This window comes from Phyllobates terribilis, unplaced genomic scaffold (genome assembly GCF_046119375.1).
Source record: "Phyllobates terribilis strain yellow unplaced genomic scaffold, ASM4611937v1 Scaffold_2__4_contigs__length_985480577, whole genome shotgun sequence".
NCBI classification, from domain to species: Eukaryota; Metazoa; Chordata; class Amphibia; order Anura; family Dendrobatidae; genus Phyllobates; species Phyllobates terribilis.
The window spans coordinates 332,192,638-332,210,581 of record NW_027362762.1 but is presented as its reverse complement, the minus strand read 5'-3'; the positions used below and the strand labels follow the sequence as shown (position 1 = coordinate 332,210,581).

Genomic DNA, 17,944 nt, shown 5'->3' with positions numbered 1-17,944 from the left:
TTCATTGCTTTTTAGTCCACTTGTTTTGAGCGGCATGATGAAAAATCATAGTTTTTTAAACAATTTATTTTACAAAGTTTACAAAAGGGGTTAGGTTAAGTGCACACAAAGTGTTTTTGATGCGTTTTTGCCGCCGTGGAAACGCTGCGAAAATGCTTGTTAATAGGTCTGTCAGTTGTAGCAATAGAAACCCTGATGTGCTGTGCACATGATAAGGAAATTTCTACTCCAGATTACCATTCCGGAAAAAAATGCAGCATGATCATTGTGTTTCCGCCGCAAATTTGCGCCCATTGACTTACATTGAACAGCAGCAAACCCGCAGGTATAATATCTATACTTGAGAATTTGCTGCTTTTCAATTAAAGCCAATGGGCGCAAATTCGCGCCAGAAATGCGTTGCAGGTGGTACCTAGGTCAGGATAGGAGGACTACAACCCCTCTCATCTGACCGCCTCTCCCACTGATAACAGCGAGAGCGGCGTTGCTGGGAGGAGCAGCAGTCTGCTCTGCCCAGCCCGCAGTCAAAAAAAAAGAAAAAAAAAAGTAAAAATAATAATAAAAAAAAGCCATAAACTCACATGTCCAGCGGCCCCCGGTGGTGATCCGATGTTCCCCGCGGCCAGTGGTACACTGCGGGAGTGCGCTCGCTCCCAGCAGTGTACTGAGCTTCCAGGACCTGGGGTGATGTCAGTGATCAGTTGACCGGTCACGTGACCAATCAGCTGATGCTCCTGTGACTTCCCCGTGGGAATATTCTCAAGAATGCTACCATGGTGGTAAGTTCCCCAGGGCTGATCAGCTGATAAACCCCAGTGACCTCCTGTACAGCAATGTATACCGATAGGAGTGACTTTACACTCCTGTCAGTATACACTGCTGTCTTCTTCAGCAGTGACATGAGTGATTGCTGATGTCACTGCTGTAGAAGTGGCCTGGATTGCCATGGGACAATAGTTGACAGCAGACAGGTGAGGGATATGGTTGTTATTTTATGTTTTTGTTCAGAAAATCGATGGCTTCGCGGACAGAGGGTAATAAAAAAAATTGTAGAACCGTGTGTTTATTTCATTAAAATACTTTATTCTGGCCATGTCTTTTATTGAAAAAAAGGCTACAATTTTACTACGCAGTTAGTAATTGAGGCGTCTTATTGACACCCTCCATTACTAACTTGGGCTTCACGTCAGTCACCGATACAAGACTGACGTGAACCCCAACCCCATTACCACACTAGCCACAGATACAGGGCAGTGGGAAGAGTGAAGGTTAAGCGTCAGATTTGGCGCATCTTATGGATGCGCCATTTCTCGGACTACTGAAGGGTGATATTAATAGCTGCGGATGGGGCTAGTATTCATTTCCCCTTCCCTGGCTATTAATATCAGCCCACAGCTGTCTGTTTAGCCTTTGCTGGTTAGATTTTATAGGGGGACCCACATCAATTTTTTTCTAGGGTCGCCCTGTAATCTAGCCAGTAAAGGCTAAACAAACAGCTGTGGACTGATATTAATAGCCAGGGAACATTGTTGGGTAATTTCCCCTTCCCAGGCTACTAATATCAGCCCCCAGCAGTTGGCTTTCCGTCTGCTGGTTATAAAAATGACGCGGGACCCCACGCCATTTTTTTATTTTTATTTTAGGCTCTGTGCCCACGATCCCGATGTAGCAGCACTTTGGATGCATATTTTTGCTGCGTTCAAAACGTCTGCTTGTGTTCACTGAACCATGTGGATTTACCGCATTCTATACATTCTAGTGGTCAAATTTCAGTTGCGGTGACTAGTGACGCCGCAAGAGAATTTGACATGCTGCGGTCCTGAAAGACACGCCGCATGTCAGTGTCCACGGGTGATCCGCAGCCTCTGATGCACGCATAGTGGACATGGGATTTCTAGAGATTCCATCCACTTTGTTGTAACATCTGGACTCTACGGGTTTGACACTGAATAAACACGCAGCTTCAAACACGCAGCTTCAAACCCACAGCAGCTTATGATCATGGCCATGTGCCCAAACTCACCTACAGTATGTCAATTTCTGTAGTGGACATGCCAGTCTCCACTGCAGATTTTGACTGATTGAAGTGTCATTATATGCAGTAGATTCACATGTACCGACATCAAAAGTAGGGCATTAGAGCACTGCAGTTTGGACGCAACAAAAATATGCTGTGTCCAAAGCGCTGTGAGTGCTGATTGGGGGGGACATAGCTGCTAACAAACCAGCTGTGAGGTGTTAATTATAGCCAGGGACCATGTTTGCAAATGGCACCTTCCTAGGCTAAAAATAGCAGCTCACAGCAGCCGCATAAATTACATGAATAGAAATGCTAATGAAGATTGGGTGAATGGGACTAGCTGACACCTGGCTCTTTTGTTTGGTTAAAACAAGGTGTCAATCAGACCTTTTCATGACCAAAACTAAGTAAAGTAAAGAGTTAAATAAACACACAGACACATTACTTAATCATTTAAATTTACCAATATACTCACCCCAGTTCTGAAGGTAATCTAAGGATTTAAGCAATGTCCCACCAAATAACTTAGCTCCAAAAAGCATTTATTGATGTACAAAAACGCTTCCAAAACTGCGTAAAAAACGTGCAGAATTTGCACATGCGTTTTTCCTGCCAAGCAGATGCGGAAACGCACAGGAAACTTCTGCTTCAAATCCTGATCGTGCGCACATAGCCTTAAATAATGTGACAGTTTTACAGGTTGGGTCGTTCCTGACGCGGCGATACCAAATATGTGTAATTTTTTTTATGGGACTTTAACTTTAATTAGCCTGATCAGTGGTATAATGCATTGCAATGCATTATACCTGACAGACACTGACAGAATCTATTTTTAGACCATGCTCTCAGCATGGTCTAACAGGCTTGCTGTAACTGGTTGACCCGGAGGTCATTATGATGACCTCGGGTTGCCATGGCAATGATCGGGCCCTCGCGATGACGTTGTGGGGGTGCCGATCTGAAGGGAGAGGTCGCCCCCTCCGCCTTCTAAATTTTGTGATCGACATCGAATGCAGCATTTAGGGGCTTAAATGGCCCAGGGCAGTGCGGGCACTGCTTCTGGCAGCGATAGACAGGTCTAGGCTATATCTTAAGCCGAGCTCCGATCAGCGATGATGCCTCACAGCTCCTGTGCCTACACTACCACCATGGTGTAAATTTACATAATTTTGCGGGAACCCCTTCCTGACCATGACATTAACCAGTTTATAACATTTGACGTAAGTTTAAGAAAAAGCAGCATGTTCCCTAAAAACCACACTGATAAATATAATAACCTATAAACACAATACAAAGAAAGATCACCATGATGTTTCAAGCTAATAAAATTTACCATAATTGGAAATCTTATTTGCAGATTTAAACCCGATTTGTATTTTAGTTCTAGACTTTGGTATGCAGATGTAAAGGAAGCATTTATTTTTAAATAAATTTCAAACAAAAGTATATTTTGTAAATGCTGCAAAGTTATAAAAGATACTAGATTTTTTGAGGCTTGGATTGAATCTTATTCAGGACATTTCAGATAAAAAGATTAATATACAGAATTTCTACTCCCTTTTTTTTTGGAACTGCAGTACGTCAAATTACCAGTGACCCAGGTTTTCTGTAGCCTGAAGGCATACTCTGCTCATGAACATTAAGCAATTCAGTGTTCTGAATGTTATTATATTGGAAAAGTACATTTTTTTAAAGTATCAAATGCAAAATCAAGGATAATTCCTGCTGTGTTAAGAGCTGACTACTGCACCTACAATTAAATATTATTTTTCTTAATAGTAAAAGATGCAATTTTTACTTGGACAGGAGAATGCTTATAAACAAAGAAAAAATATTTAATACAAGGCAATTGCTTTGTAATTGTAATGCAAATTACATTAATGAAAAATAATTATCAAATAAAAATTAACTTTCCAATGCAACAGATCAAGTCAAGTATTTTCATTTAAACCACAATGTATGCAAATCATTTAGGGGAATTGGCATTATGCAAGTAAATTAGGTCTTTGGACACCCTTCTTAATAAAGTAACTATGTCACAATACAGTATATGCTTTTCAAATAACAGAATAATTTCTTTATAAATCAAAATGAGGCTTGTAAGCTGTACTACGCACCTACTGTACATGCAGCTATGATCATAAGCCCTTTTAAAAATATAGCTTTCCTCCTAGATATAATACAATATTGAATATAGAAAACAAAAAAATAAAAATAACATACAAATTAAGCCAGTTTATACTGCGTGACTTTACCACTTTAACAATTCTGTTCCTTTACTAACAATTAAGGAACAGGATTTTATAAAAGCAAACTAGTATAAAATGTTTGTTTGTGCTCGTTTTTCTTTCAAATAACAATCTGAGACTTATGGTGTCATTCTGGTAGGGAGCTTGTAGGTTAATTCCTAATATTGTGTTTAATTACCTCCCTGCTATAAGCCTTGGGTAAAGCCTTCCACTATTTAAACCTCTCACTCTGCTTCCAGTGCCAGTTATAGGTTTAACCTGACCCTGGTTCAGTCCTAATGCTTATGCTTTGCTTCCTTGATTACGCATGTGATAACTCATTACTGTCAACAGCTTGTTTTGAGTATTCTACTGCTTAATAACTTTTTTACTAACCTGACCTATTGCAACTGACACAGTTTTCTGACCATCCTCTGCCAGCCCTCTTCATTGGCCAACAGCCGCTCTGTGGTCTGAACCCAAGCTACTCTGCAGAAGTCCAGATTCCTGTATAGAGGTTAGAAGGTGAAGACCAGGTTTCCCCTGGAATCTGCTAGATGATGTAACTAGGGCAAGGCTTTTCCATGGAAGCCCTTTTAAGTGCTGACAGCCTTCCACTGACAGTGACCAGTTACAACTAGTAAAGAAAATGTCTTAAAAAAGGTAGAGATGAGCAGAATGAAGAATTTGGTGAAGCTAAATTTCAAACAAAAGAAATTTGACTTTCTTCAAATTAATATACATGTATATAGTGATTGGCTTGCGAAAACCTTTCAAAAAATGATCTTTATTTATGAAGATGAAAAGGTATACAGTTTTGAATAAGAAAAATTAATGGCAGGGGGAACGGGAAGCTGCATGGTAGAAAATTAGGACTGTGTAGACACGGAGATGTGTGACCATGCAGGGCCAGCAACAGTACAGTCTACCACTATAAAACACAATGGTTAGCCAGGAAATGTGTGGCTGGCCTGGCTCTGCAGTGGCTGTGGCAGAATTAGAATGGAGCAGGTAAAGTGACTGCAGCAGTGTAAAGACAGCAGCAGAAGTACAGTCTAGTACTGTAAAACACCACAGGAATCCAAGAGAGATGTGGCTGCCATGGCTATGCAGTGGAAGAAGCCTCACAATAGAGAATTAGGATGGGGCAAGCAAGGAGAAGTATAGCAGTTTAGGGCCAGCAGTAGCAGACCCACTACAGTAAAGAAGAAATGATGGACAGTGAGTAGATGTCCAGTTGACAGTGGGCCATCAGCACTGTCAGCTGACAATGGATAGTCAGGCAGATGGTACGGCCAATTGAATTATTGGCATCAATTATAAGTCAATGAAAGTTAGCACTGATCCATGCCTGATTCATTTTAATAAATGTTAGGTTTTCCACACTTGTGGAGGATAACATGGTCCGTTTGGGTGTGACAAAGCCACCAGCCATGCTGAACACCTGCTCTACTATTTATGTATTGTCATGTTCTAGCAACTGGTTCATATCTGTTCACCCAAAAGTCCATGATATCAGGGTTCAGGGTTCCTGACTGAGAAAGGACACTGTCTAAGTACAATTGAGCCTGGCTGTTCAGTTGGCAAGTCTCCGTTTGCTGAAGGGCATCCAGTTATTGCAATGGTGGATAATATATCTGGTCCATTATGCCAAATATACCATAGCTTTTACCTCGGCTACTTGATGTAGCCCCAATTCTGGCAAAGGCAGAGAATCATTGTGTCTGCAGAGATTTCAGGGGGGTCTTCTGGTCAGTGATGCAGGCGGCAGCCAACCACTCAGCGAAAGCATCACATTGCAGGTAAGACAGCTTTAAGGTTCGCTCACATCGGCGTATATAAACTCGCTGAGATTTTCAGCCTGAAAAGTTGGAGTGTGACAGGCTTTTTTTTTTCACCTTCATCCATATGTCATGTTAGTGCTATTCGAGTGTGCATTTTTTTCTCACCTACCATCCGTATGACATGAGTTTTTAACATTATCTTTTACATACAGTGATTCTCTGTCAATTCAAGCTAGTTTTCAAACTAATAAAACAACCTTGTATTCAGATATAGATGACTGATAGATAGCTAGATAGCTGTCTGTGATATATGTAATCAGTGCTTTGCATGTGTACTTTTCTGTACTTGCTTTAAGCTGATAAATGAAAAAAATGGTGTGGGGTCCCCTTATTTTTAATAACCAGCTAAGGGAAAGAAGACAGCTGTGAGCTGGTCTTAATAGTATCAGAAGGCCAATATCCATGCATCTTCCCATACTATTAACATCAGCTCACTGCTGTCTGCTTAGCCTTTACTGGTTATTAAAAAGGGGGACCATAAAAAAATGGTATCCCCCTTATTTTTAATAACCAGCAAATGCTAAGCCGACGTCTGCAGTCTGATATTAACCCTTTCGCAACCCTGGGATTTTCCGTTTTTGCATTTTCGTTTTTTGCTCCCCTTGTTCCCAGAGCCATAGCGTTTTTATTTTTTGGTCAATATGGCCGTGTCAGGGCTTAGTTTTTGCGGGACGAGTTGTACTTTTGAACGATATTACTGGTTTTACCATATCGTGTACGTGAAAACAGTAAAAAAATTCCAAGTGCAGTGAAATTGCAAAAAAAGTGCAATACCACAGATGTTTTTTTTTTTTTTTTTTTACCACGTTCACTGAATGCTAAAATTGACCTGCCATTATTATTCTCCCAGTCATTACGAGTTCGTAGACACCAAACATGTATAGGTTCTTTTTTATTTAAATGGTGAAAAAAAATTCCAAAGTTTGCTAAAAAAAAAATAAATAAATAAAATAATAAAAAATGGTGCCATCTCAATTTTTCGGGATCTGGGACCGGGTGAGGGCTTATTTTTTGCGTGCTGAGATTAAGTTTTTATTGATACCATTTTGGGGTAGATTCGATGCTTTGATCGCCCGTTATTGCATTTATTGCAATTTTGCGGCGACCAAAAAACGTAATTCTGGCGTTTAGAATTTTTTTCTCGTTATGCTGCTTACCGATCAGATTAATTATTTTTTTATATTGCTAGATCGGGCGATTCTGAATGGGGTGATACCAAATATGTGTATGTGTTTTTTTTTTTTTTTTCTAGGAAACTAGAAGCAGCACTTGTCTGATCGCCTCTGCTAAACACAGGGGACGAGTAGATTCCCCTGTATGCAGCAGAAATGCTCCTGTGCTATGAGTGCCGACCACTAGGTGGCGATCATAGCGATCAGCTCATGACAACCACTGGAGTCTGCTGCAGACCCAGGATTGTCATGACCACCCATCTGTGACCAGCGATCACGCTATGGGGTCACCGATGGGCAAGGTAAGTGACGCGCTTCTGGCGCGGCGCTGTTAAATGCCGCTGTCAGAGATTGACAGAGGCATTTAACATGTTAACAGCCGCGGGTGGATCGCGATTCCACCCGCGGCTGTTGCGAGCACATGTCAGCTGTAATAATCAGCTGACATGTGCCCGGTTCAGTGCGGGCTCACCGCCAGAGCCCTCACTGAGCCGGGGATTACAGCCTGGTGCATACTAATACGTCCTAGGCTGTAAAGGGGTTAATAGGCTGGTAAGGGCCATGGATATTGTCCCCTTCCCAAACTTATAACACCAGCCCTCAGATGCCCTAGAAATGGTGCATCCATTAGAGCCTCAGCTCTTCCCAATTGCCCTGGTGTGTTGGCAAACAGGGAAATAGTTTTGGAGTTGATGTCAGCTTTTTAATGTCTGCTGACATTAGGCCCAGGGGTTAATAATGGAGGGGAGTCTATCACAGGGTTCCCCAACTCCAGTCCTCAAGGCCCACCAACAGGTCATGTTTTCAGGATTTCCTTAGTATTGCACAGGTGATGGAATTATTGCCTGTGCAGGTGATGCAATTATCACCTGGGAAATACTAAGGAAATCCTGAAAACATGACCTGTTGGTGGGCCTTGAGGACTGGAGTTGGGGAACCCTGGTCTATCAGATACCCCCATTACTAACCCCATAGTCAAAATAATCACACACAAGAAAAAGTCCTTTTATTGAAAAAAGCACTCCCCAACAATTACCCTCTCTTACCTAATTAATTCCATAAAAAAATAATCCTAAGGGTCTGCCGTCATTCATAATATTGATGCCCCACGACGATTTCCGACTCTGGTACATCTGCAGACTGATGAGCGGTGACATCAGTAACGTTACCGGTCACCACGGCAGCAGGAGCACAGAGTAGCGTGTGCATCCGGCTGCTGTGAGGAGCGGTGACATGAGTTAGGTTATCACAGTTCACAGCCAATGCACTGTGATAACCTTATTGAAGTCATCGCTCACAGCGTGAGAACTGGCAGTGCATTGCACTGGTCACTTTCGGCCGTTTTACACGGCCATAGGCAGCATGATGCAATTTTTTCCTCATCCCAATTCCAGGTGAGGAAAAACTCACAGATGAACACTTAGCCAGAGGGTCTAAAAGTGTGTCTATCCAATAGTAATCCCTTTGCTTGATGTTAAAACTCTCTAGATCCACCTACCGCTACTCCTTCTCCTCCTCCGAATCCTACAGCCTGTAACATGGATCTTTATGGTCCCCAACAGACACCAGATAAAGACCAGGTGTTATTTTTTATTCTTCCCCCATCCCCTTTTACATTCTGGTGAAGTGTTTTTCCAGCATAATCATGAGGGCAATGCAATCATTGATTTCACATGTGTCCCTACTGGCAAATGTTATAATCTCTTTAAAAAGCATCAGTAGGTGACACGCATCCCTCCAGTTTCCCTGCTGCATGATGTAGTTTGTCACTGCTTTACGATGGCAAGTTGCAACATCACAAACCAAGTGATGCCCTGGCAGAACACGTTCTTTTTGCAAAGCAGAAAAAGCGTATTATTCACCAGAGGATATTTTAGCCATGTGTCAACTGCGCTGTGTATTGCCAAGGCCCTCTTCCTCTGATCACCTTACTTCCTTGACTGTCATCATCATGCTTTATTCGGCTGACATTTGCCTTTATGGGTCTATTTGGTAAATGACTCCTAACCCCCCCTCCTACCTTACCCCCTTGGCTGATTCCTACCTGCCAGTGTTTCCACCATCACGGCTTGCAGAGCCATCAACACAGCTTGGTGTTCAAGATCACAATTCTACCTTCTCCAGCCCCATGTAATGTGTCTACAAAGGCTGACTGTTCATCTCTTACAATAAATCAACTTGGAAGAAGTTTTTCTAGTGTAGTTAGTTTCTTATATCCCAGGTTGCTATAGCTTAGGGGACCATGGGATAGAACATAGACAGGTGTCACTGACAGAATGGATATTCTACTGTGTACACATTGACTGTTCTGGCATGGGTCCAGGTGGACAGAGCAGAATATTAAAGGGACTCTGTCAGCACAGAATGACTGTTCAAACCAAGTACAGATGCTCGGTGCTTCATGGTGGCGCCAATCATTTAAATACACCTTCCCACCTGCCTGTTTTCCATCCATCGCTACCCTTCTCTGGCTCTATGAAGCCAAAGCTGTCAAATAAGGGGGGGGGGGGTAGAGAAAGAGGGAAAACAAGCAGGTTGGAAGGTGTATTTAAATAATTGGCACCACCATGAAGCACCAAGTTGCGGGACTTCATTTGAACAGTCATTCTGTGCGGACAGAGTCCCTTTAATCAAGCTGATGGTGTCATTGTCAAAAGCTACATCATCCTGCAGTGATTGAGATAAGTGTTGGGACAGATATTCTATCACACTCTCCACTTCCGATGACAATGGAGGCCAAGTGTGACCTGCGTTTGCTGATATTATTGACAGTAACGTTGCTGGTGCTAGCGGCTCCCACATTTGTTTTCATGATATGGATTTTTTTTTCTTTAAATCTTGCTACCACATCCGTTGCCTGCACGTAGTTTTGGTTTTAACATTTATATAATATTTTTGAAACTAGTATAATGTTTAATTTATGATCAAAATTTTGCTACCACACATGCCAACCTAGTTAAAATGTGAAATTAACCAGATGTGTTCGGAACAGTTCATGTGATGGACCAAAAGGATAACTCAACAGCCGGCCTCTAATATTGGTGTGGTATGTATAGGTCTCCAATTTGACCATTTAAACAAATGTGGCAAAGTAGACCTGCATAGATAAATGTCTCGATTTCTGGTAATAATTTGTTTGCAAATTTTGGCTTTAAACAGAATAATCCATAAAGGACCATGTAAAAACTAATACCATGAGGTAGTACTGCCGCCTAAATTGCTGCAACTCTACATTGTGTATCGTAGCTAAGCTGGAATATTAATGTGCTAAAACATGTAACTGTTTATAATATATTTATTTTGTTTGTTTTTTGAAGTGGAATAAGATTTTTTTTTGTTTTAAATTATGCTGCTACACAAGTACACCAAAATTAATTAGCATCAACAGCCAGCAATAAAACAGTTGCAAATCTTAAAGGGGTTTTCCCACAAACATTATTATTGAAAGATCTATTGATTAAAATGTTGATTAAAATTAACTAAGTTCCACAATTAGATGCGCTTAAAAATATTGTTCCTGTGCTGAGATAATCTTATTAATGTGCCCCTGCTATGTACTGTGTAATGGCTGTGTCTTACCGGTTACAGAACACAGTCTGATGGAACCACACCTCCTGGGTAGGGGAGGACACAATGGAGAGTATACAGACATTACAGCAGGGGATCCCAGCTGATTGTTTAAAAAGAGGCAGCAAAATGTTTTGCCTCACAAAAAGAATCAGCTGAGATCCCAAACTGTAATGTCTGTATACTCTTGTTCCCTCCCTTTGAAACACATCCAATTGTGGAACTTATTATTCCGAGATCTATTAATTAAATGTACTTTGTTCGTAGGACAACCTTTTTTGGGGATGTTGTTTTTTTATATAGATTTTATTTTTTATATTTTAAATAATCTCCCAACCTTTCGACAAAAATACAATGCAAGTTACAGAATCCTAAAATGCTACATTTTTAAGTAGTTACATGCAGGTTCACAGACATAAATGAACATTCAGCAACATCATGCACTATCACCATGGGGTGTACAGTTGATCAATTGCATAATAAAAACAGGTATTCAAAAACTAAAAATGTTAACTTTTTGGTGTCTGGGTGCTGATTTGTGGGCTTTTCTTAGAGGTGATATTTCATCATTCTCTCTATGCTCTTATTTTGGCAGCTATGCTGTTACTACTGTGATACCTTAGCTTTTTAGGTTGTCCTCTATATTATATTCACCTTGTAGCCCTCTTCATCTGACTGCCTTTTGGGCTGCTAGTTACCTCTGTGGCTATCCTTAGGTGTTTTTTATTTTTTTAGGGGGAGATATTACCTGTTAGGCCATATTGGGTTATGCTATTATATATTATTTTACATTATATGCTAATATATTATGTACCCCTATTGGCGAACAGTTTAATTATATTGCAGTTTGAGCCAAATCGCCATTATGTTTTGGTAGATGTAATATGGTGATTAACAAATATAATTATTGATGAGATATCCTTTGACATTGACCCTGTTTGTAAAGAGTGCACTTTGTCGCCTATTGGTATTTGATAGTCTAACATCGCCCATTCTTGCACCTTAATGTGTGTCAGCTTTTTGTATTAATATTTTATGGCTTTTATGGTGATTGTGCAGGGGGTCAGCCCTTACTGGACATAGAATGACACTGTGGCTTTAAGAGCCCATGCTCCCCTCTGATTATTGCACTTGGACTAGTCACCTCTCCCCCTGTTGTTTTTTTGTGTGCTGTTGAAGGAAGAACCAGGAAGTGAGGAAGACCTCGTGTGTGTCTCAGGTAACTGACAGGATGTTTGCCTGTGTCCTGAAAAATATAGACAATAAGAGGAACTGATGTTCTCTGGGGAAAAGATAAAGTTCGGACTATTGCAAGATTGGTTGTTAGGACTGTCTCCAAAAGTAAAGTGCTGCATCAATTCTCCAGAACAGCTTCCCTGAAAATTGGTGACTTGAGGTAACATAACACAGTGTGTCAGCCATCTCTCATCATTGAAAGTGAAACAAGACTTGCTTGACCTGCAGAGGGAAAGAGATCCAATATACAGGAGAAAGAACTCAAGTGCAACTCATCCAGCTCAGCTACAACAGAAACAAGCATCAACTGCCTATTTGTTCCTTTTCTGCAGAATTGTGTGAAACACCGGTGTTGAACTGTGTTAGGGTATAGCTCAGTTTTCTTTAGTTAGGATGCTGTAGCAGCGTGGCCCAATTAGTGGAAAGCCAGATAGTGAATTAGCCGAGAGTAGTTTGTGAAACTTGATTTGAACTGTTTGTTTTGAACTTTCATTGCCATAGCTGGAGCACAGTTTGTGTGACACTCTTCAGCTATTTCTTCTTATATTCATGTTATTAATATTATCATTGTAAAAACTGTTATTCTGATCTTCCAGCATATAATTCCTTTTTGCGCAATAAAGCCGATGCTTTGTTTCTGCCTCCTCATCTGCTGTGAGGTATTTGAATCCTGCTTTGCGGTGTTCTTTGAACACTGCTACAATTGTATACTGTATTAATAAAATTTTGGATTATTTTAGGTGTGTGCATCACTATTGTATTTCTGCTTGTTTTTGTAGTTACATGTAGGTTCACAATCATAAATGAACATTTAGCAACATGATGCATTATCACTATGGGGTGTACAGATGGTATGGGTACTGGTATAATATCAGACTATTACAATAATGAACTGTGTGAAAAAATATATATTGTTTATAACATGCGCACTGTGATGTTTAAAAAGTTCTAAAATTTAATTGTGTAAATATATCTATATATATGTCTATGGCTTGCTTGTCTTACAATGCAGGAACCACACTGACACACAAACCTGGGTTCTGGATTTTTAGTAGCAAAAATAGCACTAAGGGGTTTAATACTGCCCTCATTTACAGAGTGCGAAGAATAAAAATTAAAAAAGGCTTTTATTAAAGTGCTGTTACTGCAGTATATCGCAAATTAATCAATTCACAGTCAGACAGAGATATGCAAATACAGCATTTCCCTACAGGTCACTTGAATCTTTAGATTAGGATTTACAGACTGAGAATTACTCTTCCTCAGCATTGAAGTAGTACACCACAATCAAATGAGGCCTGCTTTAATCACTAAAAAGTAGAATGACCTACTATTGCTACGAGTACAAGCATAAAATGGCACTCTTTGGCCCCTCCTCCTCTTTTATACCATCTGTAATAATTCCTTCAAGTTGAGATGATTGGAGAGGGCTATCTAACTTACAGAAATTTTTAGTAAAACTGCAACGAATATTGTAAAACAACAAAAATATTAATAGTCTATTAATCTCTTCCCTCAACGATAAATCATTGACCCTCCTGCATCACTCACAATTTTATTTGCAGGAGGGTGACACATGCCCACTGTAGCCAATCTCTAGCCACAGTGATCACATGTAAAACTATAGTTCTGCATCAGCCGCCACTAATTTTTCATAGCGCTCTTTACCCTCTTGGCAGCTTTAGAGCAGAAATTCAAGAGAAGCTTAATTATATGTTTGATGAAGGTCAAATAGGCAGAAATGTCAGTGTATATTGAATTGCCTATACTTACATTTTGTTTAGCATCATCTAGAAATATCAGGTCTTATACATTAGTGCCATCACTATTCAATGATGAAAGCAATGTTGCTAATAGTACAGCACTTGACCGATGCTGGCACTGATTGGCTACAATGGTCACATGCTACCCAGACGTAAGCATTGGCTAGGAGTTCTGCAGGAGAATTTGCAACTGATCAGTGAAGGGAAAGGGAGTTTAAATGAGTAGTGATTATTCTCATTTTTAATATTGGCAGCTGCTTTTTTCTTTTATAGAATTTCTATAAATTGGATAACCCCTTTTATGTTTTGCTAGTTTTACAATAGTCAAACAATGATTCTACCGTACATTTTTATGAAAACTGTACAAGAAAATAATCTGAGCCATGGAGAAATTAATTCTCAGCAGAATTATTACAGTTCATAACTTGCGTGATAATGAAACAATAAGTAAGAAAACAGGAATTATATAGCCAAAATACGTATTTCTTATAGTAATAATAAAATGCATGTTCTATATCTTACCTCCAAAACAAGCTCCAATGGCAAGGGCAAAAATAAGTGGCTGAATCGGAAGATCAACATCTGCATCCTGGCTTAAATTAATCAACACTGGAATCTATGAACAAAAAAAACAATGTACAGTTTTGAATTACGGTTTCAAATATATAAAAGGGTTAAAAAATTATTTGAATTAACAATGGATAAAAAGTACAATTAACAAGAATGTATCCTGGACAGTTTCATACTCGGATTACCTATAAATACATTAATATTTATAAAAAAAAAAAATTTAGGCTTGTATATACTCCAATTACTTAGTTTTTTCTCCAATATCTTTGCTCTTCTGAGTCTTCTCCACATTTACTATTGTTTGCATTACTAGAAGATTTAGTAATATCATAGTATGATGTATTGGTATATAGTATAATGCACAAAATATTGTCAGGTACGGCAGCAATCAAACCCAGGCATGTGTCCTGACTCATCTAGCTATTTGGATGCAATTAAAACAAATTTCATATCTTCTGGAAAACGTCAGCTCTGATTTTGTATCTTGGTTAAATACTAAGCTAAAAAAACAGATGTTGAAGATCAAAGTAAAGGAGGATTTTGTGAAATGGGGATCCTTCCTGCAGAAAAATATGGTATATACTAGTTTTAATCTTGGATACTATAGGTTTAAGTTGAAGTAAGCTTATGTCTGGAGAAGAGATGCAGAGACGGACAGCAGGAGACATACAGTATTGAAGTTGAAATACCCGTAGGATAGAGGAACCAAGAGTGGCAAGAAAGATGAGAGGTCATGTCACAAATCTAAGCAGAATTATTATTTACATTTCTGTACAGTATATTGTTATATGCTGAAGTTTATGACTCTGGATCAAGAGCCCAATTCACCATTTGCATTTATTGTTAAGTTTTCCTTTTTTTGTCATGGTGTATTCGTTGAGTTTTCTTGTGCCAAATTTTTGAAAGTGCATGAAGTTTTCACAAAATTGAAAATGTTCTTCATTGTTTTGTCTTGCCTTTTCTGTGAGTTTTTACACCAAAAAGGCGCATGATTCATTAAAATGCCACAATTAGAGCAAAAAAAAACAAAATGTCAGACATGAATAAAATCATAGACAAGCAAAATACCCAAATGACTGGAAGTAAATGGATAAATCGCACAGTGCAAAAAAATATAATAAATAATAAAGGGTATTTAGTTAGTATAATTTTGATCAAAATAATGTAAAAGCCATCCCGCAATGTCACGGCAACCATTATGGGACAGTCCTAACTCTAATATTAAAACCTTACCAGTTGTCAAGTGACATACATATGGATAAGGGCAGAGAGACTGAACCCCTAGTAGAAGCATAGACCTGAGAGGCAGAATGAACCTTTCAGCTCAGACAAAGGGGCAGCCACACCCTTATATGCACTTAAGCACACTAAACTACAAAGAAAAAACCTGGGAGTCTGAACTGAAATGTAAATTGATGTCCATGCAAAATGTAAACGCATGAAAGGTTCATTCTGCCTCTCAGGTCTATGCTTCTACTAGGGGTTCAGTTTCCCTGCCCTTATCCATATGAATGTCACTTGACAGCTGGTAAGGTTTTATTATTATTGTTAAGACTGTCCCATAAGGGTTGCCGTGACGTGGCGGGATGGCTTTTACATTATTTTGATCAACATTATGTTAACTAAATACCCTTTATTATTTATTATATTTTTTTGCACTGTGCGATTTATCCATTTACTTCCAGTCATTTGGGTATTTTGCTTGTCTTTGGTTTTTCTCTGTCTAGTGGCCTTATGCGAACATGCATTTACATTTTGCATGCACATCAATTTATGTCTCAGTTCAGACTCCCAGGTTTTTTCTTTGTAGTTTAGTGTGCTTAAGTGCATATAAGGGTGTGGCCGCCCCTTTGTCTGAGCTGAAAGGTTCATTATGCCTCTCAGGTCTATGCTTCTACTAGGGGTTCAGTCCTCTGCCCTTATCCATATGTATGTCACTTGACAACTGGTAAGGTTTTAATATTAGAGTTAGGACTGTCCCATAAGGGTTGCCGTGACGTGGCGGGATGGCTTTTACATTATTTTGATCAAAATTATGATAACTAAATACCCTTTATTATTTATTATATTTTTTTGCACTGTGCGATTTATCCATTAACTTCCAGTCATTTGGGTATTTTGCTTGTCTTTGGTTTTTCTCTGTCTAGTGGCCTTATGTGAACATGCATTTACATTTTGCATGCACATCAATTTACGTTTCAGCTCTGACTCCCAGGTTTTCATGAATAAAATCATGCCATGTGAGCAATAGAGTACATATGCCCAAAAATGTAGCAACTTTGCAAAAAGTCATATTTGGTGAATCAGCTGAAAAAAATACTTGGAAGCTCCAAACCCTATGTCACATTGACTAACATATAAAAGAAAAAAAACAAGCAAACATAAAATAGACAAAGTGCAAATTAAAAGGCATAAATGAAAAGACAAGCAAAAAAAAGCACCAAAAACTAGACAAAAAAATTACAAAAATAATAATATATCGGGCCCATAATGTTTATTGCTTGCTGGACTTGGGGCAGGATGGTTTCAGAGGTCTGAGCCAAATTGATCATAAAGTCATGGCATATCCTAGAAATACAGTATCCCTCTGAAAAAATGAAGGTCACTTTAATTTAAGCGGCTTAGTCTGAACGCTATTTTTTCCAATGAAATTATATTGTTTGTGTCCCAATCCAGCATTCTTGAAAAAAAACAGACTCTTGTGACTGCGATTTTGAAGTTACATTCATGCCATGTAAAAACAATATATAAATGACACATCTGAACATGCACCAAATTTGAAAAAAATGAATTTATATTACATTTTTTGTTATGAATAAGTGTTTGAACAGAAGCCTTGCAATATATATTCAGTGTTCCCATCTTGATAATGTAAAGAAGTCCTGATTCGTGTCTAAAAATAATAAGAAAACTGAATGCCTGTCAGCATATCCTCATTTATATTAAAAAATGTTGTGCTCTTGGAAGAACAAAAAATATAGAAGCAGACATGCCGATGATTGCAGTGTTGCCATTCATTAACCAATATCAGTTATGTTGAAACTTGTCTCAAGGACCCAGAAATAGATCAGACTTTAAAAATCTGCTGGAGCAAAGACAAGTCAGCAAATCACAGCCGACATTGAAATACAACCTTTAAGCCAGCATAGAATACATGGACCATTTCATTGTTTGTTTTTTTTAAACATTAGAAAGGTAATGGAATAGGATAAAATATAATTAAAGGGAATCTGTCATCAGGTGTTTGCTATGAAATCTGACAGCAGCATGAGATAGGGACAGACACTGATTTCAGTGATGTATCACTTAGTTTAATTGGCACAACAGTTATGACAGAATCACAGGTCTCTTTGCTGCACTTCTAACAGTTCGCAATGTTGAGCCCTGTGTCACCTCGCCCACACCAATAAAAAATCTGTGCAGTCTGGCAAGCTCAAATTTTGGTAGATCTGCTTGTCTATAATAGTTATCAATGAAAAGCAAAATGATCTGAGCCTATGCCTTCATGTGTTGCTGCACAGGCTTTGTTGAGTGCATTATGTAT

General features: G+C 39.2%; 1 protein-coding gene across 5 annotated transcripts in view; it reads right to left on the bottom strand.

The window, feature by feature from the left end:
- The window catches only part of OCA2 (OCA2 melanosomal transmembrane protein), a 677,082-nt gene that overhangs the window by 78,977 nt on the left and 580,161 nt on the right, over positions 1-17,944 (bottom strand). For all 5 annotated transcript variants that reach the window (XM_073664530.1, XM_073664529.1, XM_073664531.1 and 2 more), the window contains one exon: positions 14,353-14,446. In XM_073664530.1, the coding sequence (XP_073520631.1) occupies positions 14,353-14,446 (94 nt within the window). The remainder of the gene's footprint in view (positions 1-14,352; positions 14,447-17,944) is intronic.